General features: G+C 40.8%; 1 protein-coding gene across 1 annotated transcript; it reads right to left on the bottom strand.

Annotated features, from left to right (window-relative positions):
- Positions 1-897: 897 nt before the first annotated feature.
- Fbxo40 (F-box protein 40) lies at positions 898-20843 on the bottom strand. Its single transcript, XM_071614903.1, has 3 exons — positions 20817-20843; positions 3700-5616; positions 898-1110 (listed from the first exon to the last, which is right to left on the bottom strand). The coding sequence occupies exons 1-3, from the start codon at positions 20841-20843 to the stop codon at positions 898-900; spliced, it is 2157 nt and encodes a 718-aa protein (XP_071471004.1).
- Between the last annotated feature and the right edge of the window lie 1260 nt (positions 20844-22103).

Consider the following 22103-nt stretch of genomic DNA (forward strand, 5'->3'; position numbering starts at 1 on the left):
ACACTGAGGTTGGCATCATGTATGGAGGTCATTTCAGACATAGGGTGGCACTGAGCTATGCCTATGCTCTCCTTCACCCAGACCTATAATATACGTCTCAGGAAAAAACAACCTTGACTCTTGAATCATTATTAAAAACGTTAAAAAGTAGGCTTGAGGCTTTTGTCCTTTCTTTGAAAATACAGAGTCTCCTCTGGACTCTCCCTCGTTTTTCAAGGCTTCCTTTCTATACCTTGGTAAGAATCTACACAAGAGACTCGGTGACCTCATTACTGTCCTTACCTTTTGGCCTGCGGTATCCTCCAGGCTGCTGTGCTCAGCCAGGGGGCTCTGTTCAATCAGGCTGAATTGGGACTACTTGGGTTTAGAGGCATCAGGGTCACCAAAAGTCACCCTGAACTTGGCTGTCAAGACAGGCCCAGCTTCAGAACCTTAGAGCTGGATGCCCTCCACCCTGGCACCCTGGGAGGTAACTCTGCACCCTAGGAAGTAACTTACTGTCCATGCACTGTCTGCCCTGCCAATATGCAAGTTTTGTAAACCAAAAAGCCCAGTGTAAAATCATGGCTTATGTTGGTTATGGAATTTCATTGCTCTCTCACTTCCTAAAGACTTGTATTCCTTTCCAAATAGCCTCAGTTACTTATTCTCTCCTCAGACTTATCTATTTTAGAAAAAAGAAAAAGAAAACTAAGTCACAGTGTGGCATTATCATATAAGTCATCGCTTAGGAAATTCTTAGATCTAGTACAATTGCTGAGGTTTTGAAAGACATCATATGTTCCAATACATGCAATGAAGCAGAATATGCAGTTACAGCAGGGATTTCTCAAACCATTCTCACTCCTGCTTTCAATCACTCCAAGGAAAAATTCAAGAATGATGCCATCCAAATCTCTAGATGTGTCTTCCTCGTGGTCTAGTTCTAAAGGTGGAGACTAAGCTCTCTTGGGCCTGCTCACGGGGCTGACACATGCTGGTCAAACGAATCGGGTCAGTCTTGTGCTCTATGATGTTGAAAGGACAGGCCTTCAGGTGCTCAGACATGGAGGTGACTTCATTAAACTCCCAGCTCTTGATTTGGGAGAAGAGGCTGCTGAACTGCCAGATCTGTGGAGAAAGGGAAAAACTTACAGATAAACCTGGGGCAACGCCCCCAGGCTGGCTGTGTTTGAACAGGATAAGGAAATGCCTCTCTCTGCTTCCTTCCAGAGAGTTCAGTGGCATTTGACTTTTGTTAGTTTCTTCCCCAGAGTCCAATTTAAGCTTCCCCCTTCCAATTAATAATCTTCCCAGACAGCCTTGCAGTTGTGTGGGAATGACTGACACAGATCAGCATATTGACATACACCTACCTTCCCCTGTCCTTCCACTAGCAACCATTAGTTCTAGAGTAGACTCAGTTTAAATCAGGACAATTAGCACCAATGGGATTCTACCCCAGCACTTTTGTTTGAGATTTCAAAAAGCAGATTCTCTTTCTCCTTCTGTACTTGAACTGGGAACTGTAGTCCTAGGAGGTGTCAGCAGTCTCCAGGGACCACCAGAGAACTGTCTTAGAATGGAGCCAATATTGAGGAAACAAAGAAACAGAAAGTAAAAAGAACATTGGGGAATTTTTTGAGTTGCTAAATCAAGCCTTACCTGAAACTATTAGCTAAGGACTTTTGAGTTATATAGGCTAATAAATTCCATTTACTGTTTTACTTTTAATTGCTTTTCTACCTGCTTGAAATTAGAAGTATTCTAACTAAATTAAGGTCTTACCTCAATGGAGAGTTCTATGAGTTGAGTCAGTACTCAATAAAACACTCTCTGGTCTTTCCAGCTGGGAGGTGGTGGCAAAGCTACTAGTTTTAAAATGTGGCTAAAAGGCTTGGCACCCTTGGCACCTGGTACCCTTTCAGCCTGACTACTTCACCCTCAGTGTTTTGTCTTGTTCCTGTGCAAAAATAAACTATTTCTTGGGATCTTGGAATTATTTCCCTTTTTACCCCAAAAGCCATTTTAATGTGAATATCCTTTAGCCCCAACTAAATTCTCTTTATTCTTTTCTGCAAGCAAATTAGTTTGTCCCAAATGATATCCAAGAGTGGTCAGCAATCATTGAATTAGGAACAAACTTGAAACCTACCTCTCCCCACTCCCACCCCCCCCAAAAAAAAGAAAAATGTAATTTCTAGTATGCAAATTAAATTATTTGCATCTGTTTTGTAGAGGAAGATAATAGGTAGTTTTAGACAACACTTTTTCAAAAGACAATATCTCATTCACTATTTATCCTTAGCATGTGGTTGACAGTCAGTGTTTAGCACATGGATGTAGGCATGGATACGTAAGAGAGAGTCTTATAATTATGTTTGAACAAGACTGTCTAGGTGATCAATAATGGAAATACACATTTTAAATATAGTCAACAAAAATAGATGCAAACACTTCTAATTCCCCAATGCAGCTCTTAAACACCCACCTATTAGGAAGAACTGCAACAGTAATATTATAGAATTATTTACCTAAATAGGTATTAGTCATTCTTGGTTCGTATTACCACCATATTTACTATGAGAAAGAACGTTACAGGCCAGGTGTAGTAACACACACTTGTAATCCCAGCTCCTTGGGAAACTGAGGGAGGAAGAACACAAGTTCAAGGCCAGCCTGAGCAAATTAGGGGGACCCCATTTCAAAAACAAAAAATGAAAAGGTCTGGAGATGTAGCTCAGCTCAGTGGTGAAGTATCCCTCAGTTTAATCCCCGCTACCAAAAAAAAAAGGACATTACAGGCACTTAGATATGATGAATTAGGAGTCTCACTTCTGTAGAAGTCATAATACAGCTAAGCAAGTATGATCCAATGGAGAAAAAGAAACAAAAATTTTACTGAAGGAAAGAGATGCTTTAATACAACAAAGTTTTCTGAAAAATTAAGTATTTGAACCAGGGGAGAGATCAGTAGATTGAATTCATGAAGAATTTCAAAATTCCTTTATCAATGGCAAAAACTATTCTTAAAAGAACCATTGAGGGCTGAGGGTGTAGTTCACGGACACAGTGTTTGCTTAGTATGCCCAAGGTTCTGGGTTCAATGCCCAGCACTGCAAAACAAACAATAACCAAGAATCAGTTGACATAGGACTGAGAAGAATGTTGCCTTACTGTATTAATCAGAGTCTAAGCAGGAAACAGATGGCACACACAAATGGGGGTCACGTTAAGAGAATTTTTAAGAGGAATGATTTCAAATATATGGGCAAGGTATAGGAAAGCCATGAGATACTGTAGAGTATCCAACCTTAGTATAGAGTCACTCCTCTAGGCCTGGAAGGGGAAGAAGGCTGTCATAGGAACCCAGAATGAGTAACTGTGTGGGGAGAGCCACCGGAGGCAGCCATCTTAGCTGAACTTAGCCAGTTCAAAGGGGCATGAAGGGAAGCAACCAGGAGAGTGGATCCTTCAACCCTGTTCTTCCTCCCTCCTTCCCTCCCATGGTTTTAGCCCCACTGGAAGCTGGAGGGCAAAGGGAACCAGTTAAGCAATCTGGGGACACACCAGCGTGGAGAAGGGTCTGTCTCCCTTAATGGACTGATCTCCTTGAATCAGTCTTAATTCTAACAACTGTCCCATCATCTAGTGCAATGCTCAGCACATAAAAAGCTCTCTACAAGTATTTGCTGATTGAGTGAATGCATATTAACTTGCCTCTCTGTGGACTTTCCAGGAGGTGCCTCCATGGGAGTACTTCTTCTTCTTCCATTGCAAGAGGACCATCCCTCTCTCCTGTAACAGGGTGGCACAGATATTCCTCATCAGCACAGACACCTGGGAGAGCTGGGACAGGCTGATGCTGTCCAAGAACCCAGCAATGTACTGCAAAACCTCCAGGGGCAGGCTGGTTAGAGAGTTCTGGCTTTTTCCCCCTTGGTCTATGAGATGGTTGTTCTTCCTGCTCTCGTTCAGCTCTGGAGCAACCTCGGGCTTGATGGCAAAGGTCTTGAGCTTCTGACTGTAGATCACTTTGGCCTTTTGTCCTGGGGGACGGAAATAGTTCTGAACAAACGTACATCCCAGGTAGGAAAGGGGGCATCGGTGTTGGAACCAGCCGTTGAGGCATGACTGAATGTCTGTGTGGACGTTCTTGAAGTGCAGGGGGAATTCATCCCTTCTGAAGAATTTGTTGCAGGTGAAAGTAAAAGCAGAGCTACTCTTGTTGTGTCTCCTCGTCACACACTCACTGTGGAGCTCTACATGAAGTCCTCCTGGGTTGGCAGCAGTCAGGAGATCAGCCAGCACTGTCCCCGAGGAAAACGGTCCTGGCTCAAAGTTGTACGTCTGTGTGGCAAAATCCATGAACAGCCCATCGATGCTCCTGGATTCAGAGATGACGTGGCCCTTGAGTTCTCTTTCCAAAGCACACTGGAGGGTGGTCTTGATGAGGTCTGATTTTGGCAGGTCCTCCACGGTGATCCCCAAGTCAGAAGTATCTACGGCCTTGTGTTCACTCGGCCTACAACTCAACATGGCATCCCCAATTCTTGCTCGCTTCCCACAATAGCTCACAGGAACTTTGAAGGTGTAAACGGTCTTAACTTCTTGAGCCTCAAGGTTGCCATAAACAAAGTCTCTCTCCCTGGGGGTACAAGCAGGCATCTGACCAAAGTGAATGAGCATCCGCCCATTGTGCACTAGATACATATTATAGTCCTTTGCATCTACAGCTGTTTTCAGTCTTTCCAGAACACCATCCTGCCAGGGGGCAAGGCCTGTCTTTTCCATTGCTGCGGAAAAGTCCTGCTGCTTCTGGTCTTGCTGTGGTTCTTTGCCGTTGGCAGCAGCCTCTCCCTCTACCACGTTATTGCCGGCGGAAATCTGTTCTGTCCCTGCACCATCCCTGCTCTTGCTCTCACAATTTGCTGATGAACTAGTTAAAGCAGAGGCTGCATGTTCTTTGCTGAACATGTTTTCCCACTTGTTGAACTTGGCCAGGTCCATCCCTTCTTTGGTCTTGGCTAGTGCCTCTCGTTCTTCTTGACTCAACTCATTCATCTCCCCGTTGGGTGCTGACAAACCGTTGTGTGGTACCAAACTGGCATCTGGTCCTCCCACTGCTCCTTCCATTTCCTCCCAGTTGGCATCACCATTCCTGGTTGGCTCCTCCTCCGTGGCATCTCTGGTTTCTGGGAAAAGGTCTACCATGTTCAAGGATCTGAAGAGAATCTTCTGATCCTGGAGGGCCAGGGCTGTATCTAAACACTCCTCATTGGGGGTCTCTTTCATGATGTTCTCATGAAGGATTGTTTCTGAGTCCACGTTTGGCCAGCGGTTCCATTCCATGGAGCAGCAGACCACGCTGGCCGGGCACATCTGCAGGTGCTTGGCCAGCTTGTGGCGGGACATTAAAAGGGGGCAGCCATATTCAGAGTTGAGGCATGGAACCTGCTCTAAAGGACAGAGGAGCTTGTGCTCTGCCTCTTTGCACATGTGGAAGGTAGCACCACAGAGCAGGTGGCAGCTTATCACCAGGCAGGAGACATTGGGCTCCACAGGAACATGGCAGTGGCGGTTGATACATCCTTCACAATGCCTGTGTGGCCCAGGTGGGGGCCTGTGTACCCTGCCCTGAACACGCCAAGGGCAGGGGAAGAGAGAAAAAAAAATGAATGCGGTAAGAGAAGCTCAGTGCATGTCTGAGACAGTGTTTTAATTTGCTTCTTTCCTGTCTACTCATGATTTTTATAGGAACCTTGTAATCTAGTGATGATTGTAGAGAAGAAAAAAAAATCCCTCCAAGTCCCACATGCCAGAAATAACAACTATCAACTCTTAAAATGTTTCCAGTGTTCATCCTACCTATATAGTACCTATGTTTAGAAAAGAACAAAAAAAGCTGAATGTAATGAATGATCTATGACATCGACAGTTTTTGTTATTGAGTTGTAGCTTATGTATGATTTATATGGCTAATACTGTGAATACAATTTTGAATCCTGCGTTTTGAACTTCTATTATGACATAAAACTAGATTGGTATTGATTCTTTGCAGTCTTTCTTTATAATGGCAGATAACATTCCAGAAAATTGTGAGCTGTCATTCATTCAATCATCTCCAGAGGTGTGCTGGGAGGAGAAAGTGCTGTTTCTGGTTTTGCTCACATCTGCATTCCTAGCACCTGGTACCAGGCCTGGACCATTGTAGGTACTCGATAATATTTTCTGAAGGAATTGTTAATCAATTAGGGTATTGTTCACTTTTTGCTATATTATTTTTTAACTTTTAATTGACAAATTTGTATGTATTTATGGGATATAGTAGGATAATTCAATTCACATAGATAATGAATAATAATCAAATCAGGGCAATTAGCATTTCCATCTCCTCAAACATTTACATTCCTGTGTGTTGGGAACCTTATTTAAATATTTTCATTAAAACTGTTTGCTCACAAATTCTTTTCTATTCTCTGCTTTCCCCTTACTCCGTGTTAATTTCTTGCCAATAAATATCAACAAATCATAAGAACAAGTCTGCCAGCTGCTTGGGCTACAGGCTAAATAAATCAAGACCCTGACTGAAAGGTGAAGCTCCAACAAACATCTGGCACTTACCATAGCTTCCCAATTTCTTCTTGCTTCTTAACTCTAGGGGAAAATAGGAAGATGTGAATATTAATGATTAGTAAGAAAAGTATTATGGTTATTTATATTAACAGGGGCCAAAGATACTCCACGTTCTCTCTTATTTAATTCTTCTCACCAACCTGGAAGTGGTGCTTCCATTTTATGGTCAAGGAAATGGAAGCTTAAAGAAGTTAAGTCACACACTGGTAAGTGATGGAGTCAGGTTTCCAACCCAGGTCATGCTAGCCTGTGCTCCTGCACTGACCCCCGTGCCCTCTGATGCAGCACATTACCTACACCGATGGGAGGCGCAACTTCTGTTTCTTGCAATTTTTTTCCCATTGTCTATTGACAGTTATTCTAAGGCTCCTACTTCTCTGTCCTATACTTTCCCAACCTGTCCAAGTTACCCCCTCACTTTGCCTCTCACTGGACCTTCACGACTAATGAGAGGTCAGCCTGATAGCCAAGTTGGTCTGGGCAATGTCGAAGTACCTGTGACATATCTGTCATGTGCCATCACCTTAGTGTCTTCCACTGTGTTGTGGTCAGAACAGGGGTCAAAACCCCAAAGGCCTCAGTTGCAGGCTAAATAGGGAATAGATTCTCTGCCTTCAGGGATTCTGGTCAATTAATTGGTCTTGGGGCTGGGGATGTGGCTCAAGTGTAGCGCGCTCGCCTGGCATGCACGCGGCCCGGGTTCGATCCTCAGCACCACATACAAAGATGTTGTGTCCGCCAAATACTAAAAAATAAATATTAAAATTCTCTCTCTCTCTCTCTCTCTCTCTCTCTCTCTCTTTAAAAAAAATATATTTAAAAAAATTAATTGGTCTTATGTGTTGCCAGGTCTTCTGATTTTTCCAGAGAAAGTGGAGTTTTCTGAGTGCACAGTAGGAGGCAGACTACACAAGGCGCAACTCTGGTGCTACAGGTCAGCAGCTATAAGACTTTGAGAAAGTTACTTCCACCTCGTTATTCATCAGTTTTCCTATCTGTAAAGGGAGGATGATAATAGTACCTGCCCTGTAGCACTGTAGGGAGAAGTTAATGAGTTTTAAATGTATAAAACTCAGAACAGTCCTTATCTTGTCAATTTATTGGGGATGAGTTTTCTCCCAATATTTTTTTTGAAGATTTTCAAATATATTTAAAAGTTTAAGGGACATTAAAAAAAAGCACCCAAAAACACTACCTAGATTCAACAACTATTAACATTTTACCATTTTTCTCTCCCCTTCTTCTCTTTCTCTCTCTCATAAACATTTTGACTGAAAATAAGATATCATGACATTTCATTCCTAAGTACTCAGCATGCATTTCCAAGAATGAAGACATTTTCTTTGGTAATTTTTACATTATTTTGTTTAAGAAAACTAAAATTTATTTATTAATGTCATGTCACATGTTGTTTATATTACTAATTCCCTAGTTGTTCCAAAAATGTTTTCCATAATTTTTAATTTTTTAAAATTTTTAGCCTCTTTTGTCTGAAACTGTCCCTTCAGGTTTTTCTTTTAAGGAGTGACAGTCTTAAATCTCAAGAAAACTATAGTCTGGTTCATTGTTTATTCACTTGTTCATCCATGCATTCAATAAACATTTGTTGATTACCTGCCATGTGCTGGTAAGGAGTATGAATTACCTGGACTGCTTGTCAAAGTGAACCTTAGATACTATTTTCGTTAAAATCAGTTGTGATGTGTATAGATCTGACTCATATAGATCTGCAATGTTTAAAACTGTCAACCAGATATGGCTATTTAAATTTAAATAAATCAAAATAAAACACAATGAATGATTCAGTTCCTCAGTCATGCTAGCCATATTGTAAGTGCTTATTCTCCACATCTGGCTGGTAGTCACTCTATTGGACAACACAGAACGTTTCCATCTTTGTGGAAAGTTCTATTAGATAGTGCTGCTGTGGGTTCTGGCCACCAAATTTGGGGTGTGTACTGGAATTTACAATCTTAACACCCTGCCCATGTAATGATGACAATGATGACGATTTTCATAGCAGGTATTGAACCCAGAGATGTTTAACTGGTGATGTTCCCACCAGCCCTTTTAATTTTTTTCTTTTGAGATAGGGTCTGTCTCTAAGTTGCTTAGGTCCTCACTAAGTTGCTGAGGCTGACTTTGAATTTGTGGTTCACCTGCTTCAGCCTCCCAAGTCACTGGGATTAGAGGCATGCACCATTGCACCCAACCATATATGATTCTAATGCACATTAATGAGAACCCTGTTCTTATTAATGAGAACCCCAACTAGGCCCACCAAGTGATCATGAAAAAGGGACTATGCTGCAGTGCTCTTTCCACCTAATCATCCAGAGTCAGGGCAGGTGAGAAGCCACAGGACAGATCCTCAAATAGGTTCAGGATCCAATGGAAGACAGACCAAGGTGTGAGAATCAGAGAAGGAGCTGAACAAACATAGCGGGAAGCTTGAGGGAAATGGACTGTGCTATCGTCTGAATGTTTGTGTTCCCCCAAATTCGTATGTTGCCATCTTATCCATAATGTGAGGCTCTTTGGAGGTGGGGTTTCCCAGAGGTGATTAATTATGAGGGCAGAGCCTTCATGAATGGAATTAGTGCCCTCATAAAAGAAGCCTGACAGGTTCCTTGTCTTTTATGCCATATGAACATGGAGCAAGAAGATTATGAACCAGTGTGCAAGCCTTCACCAAACATAGTTAGCATCTTTGTCTTGGACTTCCCGGTCTCCAGAACTGTGAGAGATAAATTTCTGTTGTTTATAAGCCACCTGGTCTATGGTATTTTATTATACAATCAAAATTAACTAAGATAACCTGAAATGGAATATAATATGTTCAAGAAAGGAGCACATATTCTGGATGCAAGAATCCAGCTACTGATCATTTAACACTCTTGCCATACCTCAGCTCACTTCTAGGGGAAAAATTGTGGACTTATTTTGGAAATTATTAAACATTAGACTTAAAAATCTGGAATTATTTGATACTCCATAGGGAGCCTAAAATGGCTCCTGTTCTAATTTGGGTGTTGACTGAGAGCAGTGGAGGGATGAGTGGAGCAGGAGGATCTGCAGTTAGAAAATGCTTTTTAGAGAACGTGATGGAAGATTTTATGGGTGATATTGAAAACAGGCAGACAGGAAATATTACAAAGAAGGAATCATATTTTTGTTCCATGCTAGAGATGGGGAAAGAAGAGACAAAGTTGATACCAAATTTTTGAATGAGAAAGGGAGAATATTGGCTATAATTTTGAGAAAAATAGAGGTCTGAGAGGAAACCATCTTTGGAAGAAAGACGGGTCCAGCAACCGTAATACAAGTTGCTTGAGATACTGGTAGATCATGGGGATGGGAAGATGAGGGACTGGAATACAGTGATGCAGATTTGAGAACTTATCCACTTAAAAGTGAGAGGGGAAGCACTGCCTAAGGAAGTGAGAACACCAGAATAGGTATGTGAGCCATGGCATACATGGCCATGTGTGACCACTTTGGGGCACATTAGGAAGAAGTAGAGCCAGAGGAGAGAGCTCAGCAAGTCAGAACGATATTGTCACAGATATAAAGGCAGGGGTGGGCATGCCTCAAGTGCTACTGCAAAATTAAGAACAATGACAACATTGCCACTGCTTATGGGAGGTCCCCAAAGAGCTTTTGCCAGAGTAAATGTGGTATTTCAGCTGTGGGACCTTGAGCCATTTGAAATGTGGCATTTGCTCAGAGGGAGGGGAAAGCTGTTAAGCACATAGTGCAAGACAGGCAGGCCTGTGACCTGGCTGAGAGAATGTGACCATCAGCTTTCTGCAGAAAAGCAACTTGTGAATAAAAGAAGGAGTCTGGAAAATTCAGGGGCTCCTTCTGGCTTTCAGGTGGGAAAGAAGAGGCAGATCACAAGTGGAATAGGACTATGTGAAAAAAGATCCCAGCGTCAGCAATATCTGGCTTCCTATCTGCCAGCTTGCTGTGTAATGAAGTGGAGCTCAGTTCCTGGGAAGAGAAAAGAAGGGCTTGGCTAGTTCAGTGGGCTACCTATCACTCGGCCCTGGCAGCAGGGATATGTCTGGTTGGAGGGACACAATCCCTTCTTGGCCTTCAGTATTATGGAGTATGTTTCCTGGGAATAGTGTTATTAAAGTGGGAACATTTGTGGGATAGGTTTAATGCTTTCCATCCCTGTGAAGTTATTTGGAAATATTCCTTTAAGAGAAAACAATGCATGCTGGCACAGAAAAAACGACCCTCCCCCACTGCTTTTAATGCTGCTATTTAAAGATCCTCTTTCAGGTTCCAGAGCTACATCCAGATGAGTGACTTTGAGAGAAGACATGTGCTGAGCAGAAAGAATGGTGGGTGGAGGCTATTCTGGAGAAGTTTGGCAGTAGAAAGAAGGAGAGAGACAAATAGAGCCAAAGAGCGTAAAAATCACATCTGAACCTTTCATTGTGTATCTGGGGAAATTATTCCCACTGAGATAAGGACCGATCTGGAGTACCTGACAGTCTAATTCTTGCTGGTTTGCCTGGGACTCCCTAGGTTCAGCATTTAAAAGTCCCACATCTCAGGATTTGAATAGTTGATTGCTCACCTTAAGTTGGAGTAGATCAGTGTTACCTCAAGTTAATTAAATTAGATATATCATTGGTTGCCTTGTGACATAAGATGACCTGTTCTCCTAATCTTGTTTTAATGGGCATAGAGACTGGATCCTTCTCCTCCATGGGGTCTGTCTGACTTTTCTAGAGTGAAATATTTGTGTCTGTGTTTTGGGTGTTGTGGAGGAAGAGAAATAAAATTTGGTGCTTATATCATGTGCTTTTACATAACATCTCATTCAGTCCTTACAACAACTAGGTGAGGTGGGTATTACCATTTTCAGTTTACACACAAGGATACTGATGCAAAAAGAAGCCTAGGTTTGTTGGACTTCAAACCCAATGCTCTTTGCTATATCGCACAATGTTCAGAGACCTACGGAGACATATGTAGTCCATTTCACTGGTCTGGGGAGGATGCAAGTCCATGGCTAGAGTTGGGACACAGCATGGTGGCCACATATATGATCTATTCCTATTAAGCCAGGTGTTCTTCATTAGGAACCATCTCCATCTCTGTAGAGAAGTTTTCATTTTGTTTTGGTATGTCTCTAAACCTTATCCCATATTATGTCCCCTCTGAGTAAAGGAAACAAGAGGAGGATCTAGGTCTGATTGATGGCTTTGCATTTCATGGAACACAGATGTGAAAGGGAAGGGATTAGTGTTAAAAATATGTACTAAAATATGGATTCTGAAATTTAAAGTGAAGTACATACTAAATCAATCACACAGATGATAGAAACTTTTTACTGTGAAAAAGTTGACAAAAATCTATGCCTGAGCCCTTCAAATTCTATGCTTTTATATTCACCTTTGAATTCTCTCTTTTTTTTAATATTTATTTTTTAGTTTTCGGCGGACACAACATCTTTTTTTGTATGTGGTGCTGAGGATCGAACCTGGGCCACACGCATGCCAGGCTAGCGCGCTACCGCTTGAGCCACATCCTCAGCCCCTTGAATTCTCATTTCCAGACTGAAAAGGTAATGCATCATCCCATCCTCTTACGAATAAACTTCAGTCAAGCACATGATCAATATACTTTCCCCCTCCTAAAATGAATTTTAAAGTTCCTCTGTCTAGAGGGGACAATGGTCAAAATAACATAATTTAGACTTAAATTAGTCCAAAGACCTGGTCTTAGATTTTACTGTGTATTGGATGTAGCTGAAGTGGAGTTGTGGGAGGACCAGCTATGTGAGTTTAAGGAATGGATATTTCATTAAAGAAACAGGGGAGCATTTAGAACCTGGTAATAGTTTGATGTGATGCTGATCATAGTGCTGTGTGGACCACTCAGAACGTAGTAAAATGATTAGCAAAAACAGTGTGGTCCCCAGGCAAATAGCATCAGTATCACCTGGAAGCTGGTTGGAAGTGCAGATTTGAGGCCCTACGCTAGATCTACTGAATCCAGCTGATTCTATGGAAGCTCCAGTTTGAGAACCACTGAGCTGTAACAGCTTGGTATTGTGCTTCCAGGTAGAAAGGAACTACTTGCCAGTTAATGGGGAAGGTCGGTGGGTAATTCTATCATTCCATATCCACCACCGCCACTGCCCAAGCCCAAGCACCATGATCTCTCATTCAGTCCAGTATAATGAGGTTATGATCAGTTGCAGTCCCCTAATTTGTACCCCATAATCCATATTTGCCAGCAGAAAGTGTGATTTAACAATTTATAAAATTAGGTCATTACTTTCCTGCTTAAAATCTCCATCCAATTCCATCACAAGAAATAAAGTGTGGAAGTCCTTGTCATGGTTCACAAGGCCATGTAAGAGCTGTCTCCTGCCCTTTGACCTCATCTCTTGCCCTTGTGCACTTGGCTCCACCTTGTGACTTACTCCAGCATGAGACCCACATACTTTCTCTTTCTACAGGGAGAATTCTCCCCTCTTTCTCATTTGCATTATAAGCTTCTTCTCTCTATTTAGAGATCACCTTGCATATTACTTCCACAAAGAGGCTTATGTGACACCTCCAATGTAAAGTACATCAATCAATACTCTCATGAAGTAGCTAAGTACTTTTTGACAAGTTATTTAATCTCCCCAAAGCTAATTTAGTCATCCATAAAATAGGGCTGATAATAACCCATCGAATTGGATGAGCATCAAAGATAAACAAAGTCACTCAATTTTTAGGCCATTCTCCTGGTCACCTCCCTCTTCAGGCCTTTATTTCTTCACATTGTATCGCTCTTGAGGCCCTTGGCTGGCCTTTCGATTTTCAGTTGCCCCTTACTTCAATGTATCCTATGTAACACTGCCAGCTTAATAATCTTCAAACTCCATTTAAATAAATAAATAAATAAATAACCTTACCTCGGTCTTTTAAGAATGTAAATCCCCATAATCCTCAGGGCTCCTTTAATCACCCCCAAAGCATTCCTTAAGCACTCATGATTTCAGATAGTATGCTCAGGCCTGGGATACTGCCCCCTCCCCCCCGGGGAGTGGGGGCTGTTGTCATCAGAAGGCCTGGAACTTTTTAGATGTCACAAAGACAAGTTGAAGGCATTTTTCTTTCCTAGGCCCAAGTTTGTATAAGTTTAAATGTTTACCTACATTCTCCTGCTCATTAAGGAAAATGGAAGTTGCCAGTCAGACTGGGCTTCTCTCTTGTAATTAGCTGCTACAGCAGCAGAGACTGGTGGAGGTTGTTGGAAGCTGGGAGCAGGGAGAGGTTCATATGGCCTGCAAGACTGGCAGGCGCAGCAAGGCAGTGGAAGGTGCTCTGACTGGACTGTCAATGGCGGGCACAATCGCCTCTCAAGGAACACGCTGCATGAGCTCTGAGGGGCCAGAGAGTGGGTGCTGCTGCTACCGCACCCAGCACTCGATCGGTGTTTACAGAATAGGATGGAGTTGAATTAAACAGAACCTAAAAGAAAGTAGCATTTTGAAAGAGCTGTGAGAGCAACTGGAAACAAATTTAGGAAGAAATTGTGGTGATGCTAATTGGGGTTGCTTTTAAAAAAGGGTGGAACTGACTAGCTGAGGTGGAAGAGGCTTCGGTGGATTGGAGTTAAAGACACACTGAACATCGCCAGGCTTATTCCCAGGGTATTACCGGGACCTTGTTCTCTGAACCACTTCAGCCATACCATCAGAAGTGTGGACCAGGCAGATAACAAGAAATCCTCTACTCCAGAGCTTCTCCCACTAGGAATCACTGGGGCCATCTTTTTAAAGTGCAGGTTTTGATTCAGTGGGACTGGGGTGAAGCCTGCCTGAGCCTCTCTCCTATAATCAGCTTGAGACAATGCTGATGGTGCAAGGAAATCACTTTGAAAGGAGAGGATCTAATTTCACCTTATTTTTTAGAGGAGAATTGAAGACTCAGAGAAGGAAACTATCTTGCTCTCAGAGTCTAATCACATGTTTCTTTTCTATTACACTGTGATACTGTTATTGAGTCTGGAGAAATAACAGCACCACCCGAAGCTACCTGCCCCGTGGTGGTCAAGGGCAGCCTACATGGTACTGAGGGCTGAGTAGGACAGAGCCTGGAAGAATGAGGCAAAGGTGGTGACCAAGCGTCACTCATTGAAGGTCATGATAGCAGGTATAGCAGGTGTATTTTAAACACTGACTCAAGCAAAAGAGAATGGGATTAGCAGATAATAGTTTTAACATTCTTTACTATAATTTTAAAGTTAGTAGCAAACAGAGTTGATGTCAGGGAGATATTTTTAGGCAAAGGGCCCTCTCAGCACCCCTCACATGATGTCAGTGACTAACTATTCTGCCTCCTCATGTGGCTAGCCCTAGTAATAATGATTTATTTCTGAGCTTCAACTTCAGTGAAAGTGACAAGGTTAAAAGTTGAAGGTCAAAGATATGTACTTTAACTCTTAACCTATTAACCAGCCAAGGAATTACTCTAATTATATATTATTAACCTATTTCCCCGCTATGGAGATATTTAATTTTAGGAAAAGAAATGTTTAAAGTTAACCATTGAAGTAATCCTTTTGCATCTTGAGATTTTTTTTTTATACATCCAGTTGACTGAGAATGATTCCCACACCTGGTTCCATAACCTCAGGCTTCTACTAACTTCACCACACCCTAAAAACCTAACCACTCTCCCCAGATCTCTACAACTTCACAATCTACAGTTCTCCACCTACACCAGACATCTCTCTGCTTTTAATCTCCTTCGTTGTTTAATTGGCTATTATCTAGGGGTGGCTCTGAATGAAGGCTTTCTATTACTGCTAAATCAGCGTAATCCAGTCTCACTGGGATGGCATCCCAGCATACATTTTGTAGATTTAGTGCCATGGAAACCCTGGCAAAATTAAATGAAGTTAAGCAATTATACATGGTGAATTTCACTGTGCCCAGCAAACAGGCATAATTATAACACAGACACTTAGTGCAGAGTCATGAGTATATCTGGAAGTTATAGAAGACAGGCAAGAGGGAACCAGAAACTAGGGTATCTGAGTGGTTGCTTTAGGTCTCCTTTGAGTTGGCATTGCTAGCTTTCACCTGAACACTTCCAAGTTTAGTATACAGAATCCCTTTTGCTGCATAAGCTACTTCCCAGGATGTCCTTAGCTGAACTTTGAACCAGAGAAATACAAGAAAATAAACAGTGCTCTGTTACCTTGGTGTGTGTGTGTGTGTGTGTGTGTGTGTGCATGCAACACTATACAGTTATTCCAGAAGCCACGAATAATCTAGCCGTATTTTATAGCTTTTAGTACCGCCTGTATCTTTAATCATTTTGCTGTTGTTCCTCTGGATGTGCAAGTCTCAAGTTTGTAACAATTTTTGGTTTGGATGTATAAGCCTATATAAAGCTTTAACTTGTACACTACTTTCACTTATATTCCGTGGATGCATTTTGGATTCAAGAGACCTGGGGAGAAGAGAGTCCCATTTAGGGAATATTGTTAAGAGAAAAACAAGTCTTACTGCAGACAGAGTTTAAATAGTACGTGCAGTAAGTATAGCTGTTGCATTAACTGGTAGTGTGATACAGTAGATGGAATTCAAGCTGCATGAGAATGACTTGCAATGAACACAGACAATGCTGATTGGAGAAAAGATCATAGCGACTGGACTTTAGAAAATAGGAATTCTGGGTCTGGGCTTTCCCCCTGTGCACTTACCACCTGCTCCCCCTGTCACATAACTTTTCTGGTTAATTGTAGAAGAAAGAACCTAGACTATCAGCAGTTTAGATTCTAAGCCGCTCTGAGATTTTAAATTTGACACTGCAGCTTACACATGGTTGGGTCTCATTCTTGGGGGCTAACCCTCCACACACAATGAATCTAATCAACAACCCACTTCCTCAGGCACAAAGGTGATGCATAGCAAGCCTCCATCTGCATGTTCATCATCTGAATGTCCCCATGGAACACCTGCCCCTGATTGAAGAGCTTACCTTAACAGTGCAGGCTGAGTCAGCATCTGCTGCTCCTGTGTCCCTCAATGGTGAGCATGTATCCGCAGCAGCAGAGGACAGAGTTCTGTTGGGAAGGCAGGGAAGGGGAGAAAACTTAAACAGAAATAGTTCGAGTGTTTTGAAGTTAAAAATAAAACTATATCACAAGGGGCAATGTGACCAGGCTCAGCTTACGACTTTTTCCTTCCCCCTCTGTATCATCACTTGGTCTCTACTTGAATGACATTAGCAGGGGAAAACCTAATAGGAAATGGGTTCTATTTCAATGGGCTTTCTTTCCCTCGAGGAAAGAGAAAAACCCTTTGCAGGATTATTTCAAAGCCAGAGCAGCCTCAGAGTCCTGTGTGTGCAGTGGACAGGTCCAGCTGTGCCCCAGGAGACTGGTGGAGCATTCAGCACCGACTGCTGCTCTAATTATAACCACGTTTCTCACCTAAGCCCAGTGGCTGGCTGAAACAGTGACTTGTGCAAGTGACATGCTGTCCTGTTGCTGTTTCTCCGATTTCTTGTCATGACTAGTCAGCAGCTGTTCTCTACTGGCCCTTGCCTTTCCCAGGTGGCTGGAGAAGGCAGTTTGCAATTCAGAAATCAGGGGTAGAATAAGTCCAAAGTACAGAACTCAAGGTGGTAGGAGGCTTAGATGTCATTTGCTCCAACTCTGTTTTTGCAGATGAGGAGACAGAGGTGCAGAGAAGGTAAATTGCTTGTTCAAGGTCCCATGACTTTCTAGTGGAGGAGGCAGAGGAAGGACTCACTTCTTTCTTCTAACTCCCAGTCTCGTGTTATCTGATCTTTTTCAAATAAACACATTTAGCCATATTCTGAGGAAAGCATCTTTGCTAATTTCTAGATATGTGGCTTTGACCAAATTACTTAACCACACTCTATCTCACTTTTTCCAGTTGTGAATGAGCATAACAATACTTGGTGGGACCATGTGTAATAATGCTTTGAGACATATAAATCACATGAATAATGTCTCCTACATACAGAGGGCTCAACAATGCTAGCTATAACTTGAAAGTATTTTAACTAAAAACAGTCTTACTAAATTCTACTGAAATTACAGTCAATGCATTCTCCTCTCCATTGGATTCTTCCATGCAGGTATTTCCATGTGGATAAGCTTACCTGGCATGAGAAACTAGTAGATGAACATTGTAAAAATTTCTAAGATGGATTTTGTATTCTGAAACTTTGATGAATGTGTTTATAAGTTCTATACTATTCTTGTGGATTCCTAATGAAGTTCTATGTGTAAGATAATGCCATCTGTGAACAGAGGTATTTTTATTTTCTTTACTTTCTGGAGGATTTTTGTCTTCCCTAGAATGACTAACACAATGTTGAACAAGAGAGGTGAAAGGGGCCATCCCTGATTTGTCCCTGACCTTTGTGGGAAAGCATTCAGTCTTTCACTGATCAGTATGATGTTACCTGTGGATTTCTAAAGATGGCCTTTATCAGGTTGAAGGAGAAGAGTTTGATTGTCTTAGTTTGTTGAGTGTCTGAAAGGGTATGGGATTTTGTCAGGTACTTTTTCTGTGCCTTTTAAGATGATCATGTGTTCTTTTGTGTTTTATTCTATTAATATTGTATAGATCAACTTTTGCATGTTGAACCAAACTTCCATTTGGTTCAACACTTGGTGGTAGTATATAATCTTTTCTATATGCTGCTGGATTTATTTGTTAGTATCTTATTGAGGATTTTTTTTTGGGGGGGTGGCATGGATACTGGAGATTGAACTCATGGGCACTTGACCACTGAGGTACAACCTCAGCCCTATTTTGTGTTTTATTTAGAGACAGGGTGTCACTGTGTTGCTTATTGCCTCGTTTTTGCTGAGGCTGGTTTTGAACTTGTGATCCTTCTGCTTCAGTCTCCTGAACCGCTGGGATTACAGGAGTGTGCCACCACTCCCAGCTTTATTGAGGATTTTTGCATCTATATTCAGAAGAGACATCAGTCTGTCATTTTCTTGCGGTGTCTGTTCAGTTTTTGTGTTGCGGTGTTACTGGTCTCATAAGATGAGTTAGGAAGTATTCTCTCATTTTCTGTTTTTTTAAAGAGTTGGTGAGGGATTGTTGTCAATTCTTCTTTAAGCATTTGGTGGGATTTAGCAGTGAAGACATTGGGTCTGGGCTTCTCTTTGTGGGAAGTTTTTTTGATTATTAACTCAATTTCTCTGCTTGTTATGGCCTTAGTGTTTCTATTTCTTGTTGAATTAGATCTGATAATTTGTCTTCTAAGGAATTTGTTCATTTCATCTACACTAATTATCTGTTAGCATATTGTTGTTCATAATATTCTGTTATATTAGCTTTTTATTTCTGTAATATGCATATAAAATCCCCTTTTTCATTTTTAATTCTAATAATTTGATTCATCATCTTCCTCTCTCCCTCCCCCTTCTCTTCCTTCTCATTTTTCTGCTCTTCCTTCTCTTTTGGTCAGACTAGCTAGAGGTTTGTCATTTTGTTGATCTTGTCAAAGAATTAGCTTTTGGGTTCACTTTTTTTTCTCTATTGCTTTTTCTATTCTGTTTCATTTATTTTTGCTTTGGGGATTTTTTTTCTTCCTACTCTCTTTGGACTTGGTTTAGTTTTCTTTTCTATTTTTTAAAGGTGGAAATGATTTGAAAGCAAAACTATGAGGATGGTAAAAGGATCAGTGGTTGCCAGAAGTTTGAGGAGGGAGGGATGAATAAGTGGAGGAAAGAATTTTTTGGCAGTGAAACTATTCTATATGATACTATAAACTATCCTCTATGATACTACATGTTACTATGCATTTGTCAAACCCACGGAATATACAACTCCAACAGTGAAACCTAATGTAAACTATGGATTTTGAGTGATAATCATGTGTCAATGTATATTCATCATGATAAATATGCCACTCTGATGGGAGAGCTTGATAGTCCAGGAGGCTGTGTGAATAAGGGTAGAAGGTATATAGGAACTCTCTGTACCTTCTGCTCAATTTTGCTGTGAACCTAAAACTGCTCTAAAACATAAAGTATATTAAGAAAAATCAACTGCAAATTGGTGCAGCCAATTTGGAAAGCAGTATGGAGATTTCTTGGAAAGCTGGGAATGGAGCCACCATTTGACCCAGCTATTCCCCTTCTCGGTCTATTCCCTAAAGACCTAAAAAGAGCATGCTACAGGGACACTGCTACATCGATGTTCATAGCAGCACAATTCACAATAGCTAGACTGTGGAACCAACCTAGATGCCCTTCAATGGATGAATGGATAAAAAAAAATGTGGCATTTATACACAATGGAGTATTACTCTGCATTAAAAAATGACAAAATCATAGAATTTACAGGGAAATGGATGGCATTAGAGCAGATTATGCTAAGTGAAGCTAGCCAATCCCTAAAAAACAAATGCCAAATGTCTTCTTTGATATAAGGAGAGTAACTAAGAACAGAGTAGGGTCGAAGAGCATGAGAAGAAGATTAACATTAAACAGGGATGAGAGGTGGGAGGGAAAGGGAGAGAGAAGGGAAAATGCATGGAAATGGAAGGAGACCCTCAGAGTTATACAAAAGTACATACAAGAGGAAGTGAGGGGAAGGGGAAAAATAATACAAGGGGGACAAACGAATGTCAGTAGAGGGGGCAGAGAGAGAAGAGGGGAGGGGAGGGGAGGGGAGGGGGGATAGTAGAGGATAGGAAAGGCAGCAGAATACAACAGACACTAGTATGGCAATATGTAAATCAATGGATGTGTAACTGATGTGATTCTGCAATCTGTATATGGGGTAAAAATGGGAGCTCATAACCCACTTGAATCAAATTGTGAAATATGATATATCAAGAACTATGTAATGTTTTGAACAGCCAACAATAAAAAATTAAAAAAAAAAAGAAAAATCAAAAGTGAAAAACCAAACAAAAACAAACAAAAAAAATCTTCTCATAGCCTAAGGACCAATGACCCTGTCCCAGGCCTGAACCATGCTATAGCCAATATTTCTGCTATTTCTCCAAATACATGCTGCCCCAGGTTAGTCTTAATGTGTGTGTTACTAGACTATTTAAATTATTGTTTCTTCTTTGACTTTAATTTCTAAGTAGAGAAGTGAGTTTCTCTTAATTTTATTATCTTATTGATTTTAATTTCTAAATAGTGAGGTAGAGTTCTCTTAGTTTTATTACCTTGTGATCAAAGGGTGCTGTCTTCATGTTATCGATTCATTTGAGTTGTTAAGATTTATTTTGTGATCTAGTTTGTGCTTGAAAATAATGTGTATGTAGAAATCTACCTGTAAACTCTGCACATTTCCATTAGATTAAACTTATTTATTATGTAGTTAAATCTTTTTCATCCTGATTAAATTTTTATCTATTCACCTATCAATTATTGAGAGTGTTGTATGATAATTTTATATTATGGTTAAGTATTTATCAAGTTTCTCCAAGAATTTGTTAACTTTTGCTTCATATATTTTAGGTATACGTTATTAACTATCTGCAAGTTCATAATTATATTTTTCAGGCTAAATGTTTCTTTTGTTAATGTCTATTTTACTTTATTTCTAATAAAGTGTTTTGCCTTAAAGTTTAATTTGACAGGTATTAATATAATTAGGTCAGCTCGTTTTCTGTCTAAAGGTAATTTGCAGCTATAAGTTTCCTTCTAAGTGATGATTTACTTTACCCCATGAGTTTTGACATGTTGTGCTTTTGTTCTCATTTATTTCAAAGCATTTTCCAATTTTCCTTGTGATTTTTTCTTAATTCACTGGTCATTTAGGAGTATATTCTTTAATATTTACATATTTGTGAGTTTCCCAATTTTCTTCTGCCATTGATTTCTCATTTTATTCCTTGTGTTTGGAAAACATCCTTTGAATATTTCAATCCTCTTAAATTTATTATTTTATGACTTCCAATGCCCTTTATTCAAAACATTTTCTATTTCTTTTTCCAATTTTGAAGTTTTCTCCAGAGATCTTAATTTTCTTAGTTCCTAGATATATCATTTATTGAAAGGTTCTTATTTTACTATACATCTCCTTATTACTAATGTTGAGAAATGCTACTGATTAGTTGGATTGATCATGTAGCTGGAAAATGTGCTGAAATATTACTCTAAAAGCTTAACTCTGATTTTTTCAGTTTTCCTGGATTATCATCCCTTCTTCAAAAGAAGAATGATAGTTTTCATATTTTTTACTATGTCTAGACTCTTATTCTATGTTAAAACTAATGCGGGATATTGTGATGCACACCTATAATCCCAGCAACTGGGAGACTGAGGCAGGAAGCCAGCCCCAGCAATTTAGCAACTAGTGAGATCCTGTCTCAAAATAAAAAATAAAAAAGTCTAATGATGTGGCTCAGTGGTAAATCACCCTTAGATGCAATCCCCAGAACCAAACACACACACACACACACACACACACACACACACACCAACCTAACAAAAGCCCCCAAACTAAT

Source organism: Marmota flaviventris, chromosome 8 (genome assembly GCF_047511675.1).
Source record: "Marmota flaviventris isolate mMarFla1 chromosome 8, mMarFla1.hap1, whole genome shotgun sequence".
Classification (NCBI taxonomy): Eukaryota; Metazoa; Chordata; class Mammalia; order Rodentia; family Sciuridae; genus Marmota; species Marmota flaviventris.

Coding starts and splice junctions, on each gene's coding strand:
- Fbxo40 (XM_071614903.1), bottom strand. CDS start 20,843: ATGAAGACAGCACCCTTTGATCACAAG. Junction 5,617..20,816: donor CAGCACCCTTTGATCACAAG/GTAATAAAACTA, acceptor TGGCGTGTTCAG/GGCAGGGTACACAGGCCCCC. Junction 1,111..3,699: donor CCTGGAAAGTCCACAGAGAG/GCAAGTTAATAT, acceptor CTTTCTCCACAG/ATCTGGCAGTTCAGCAGCCT.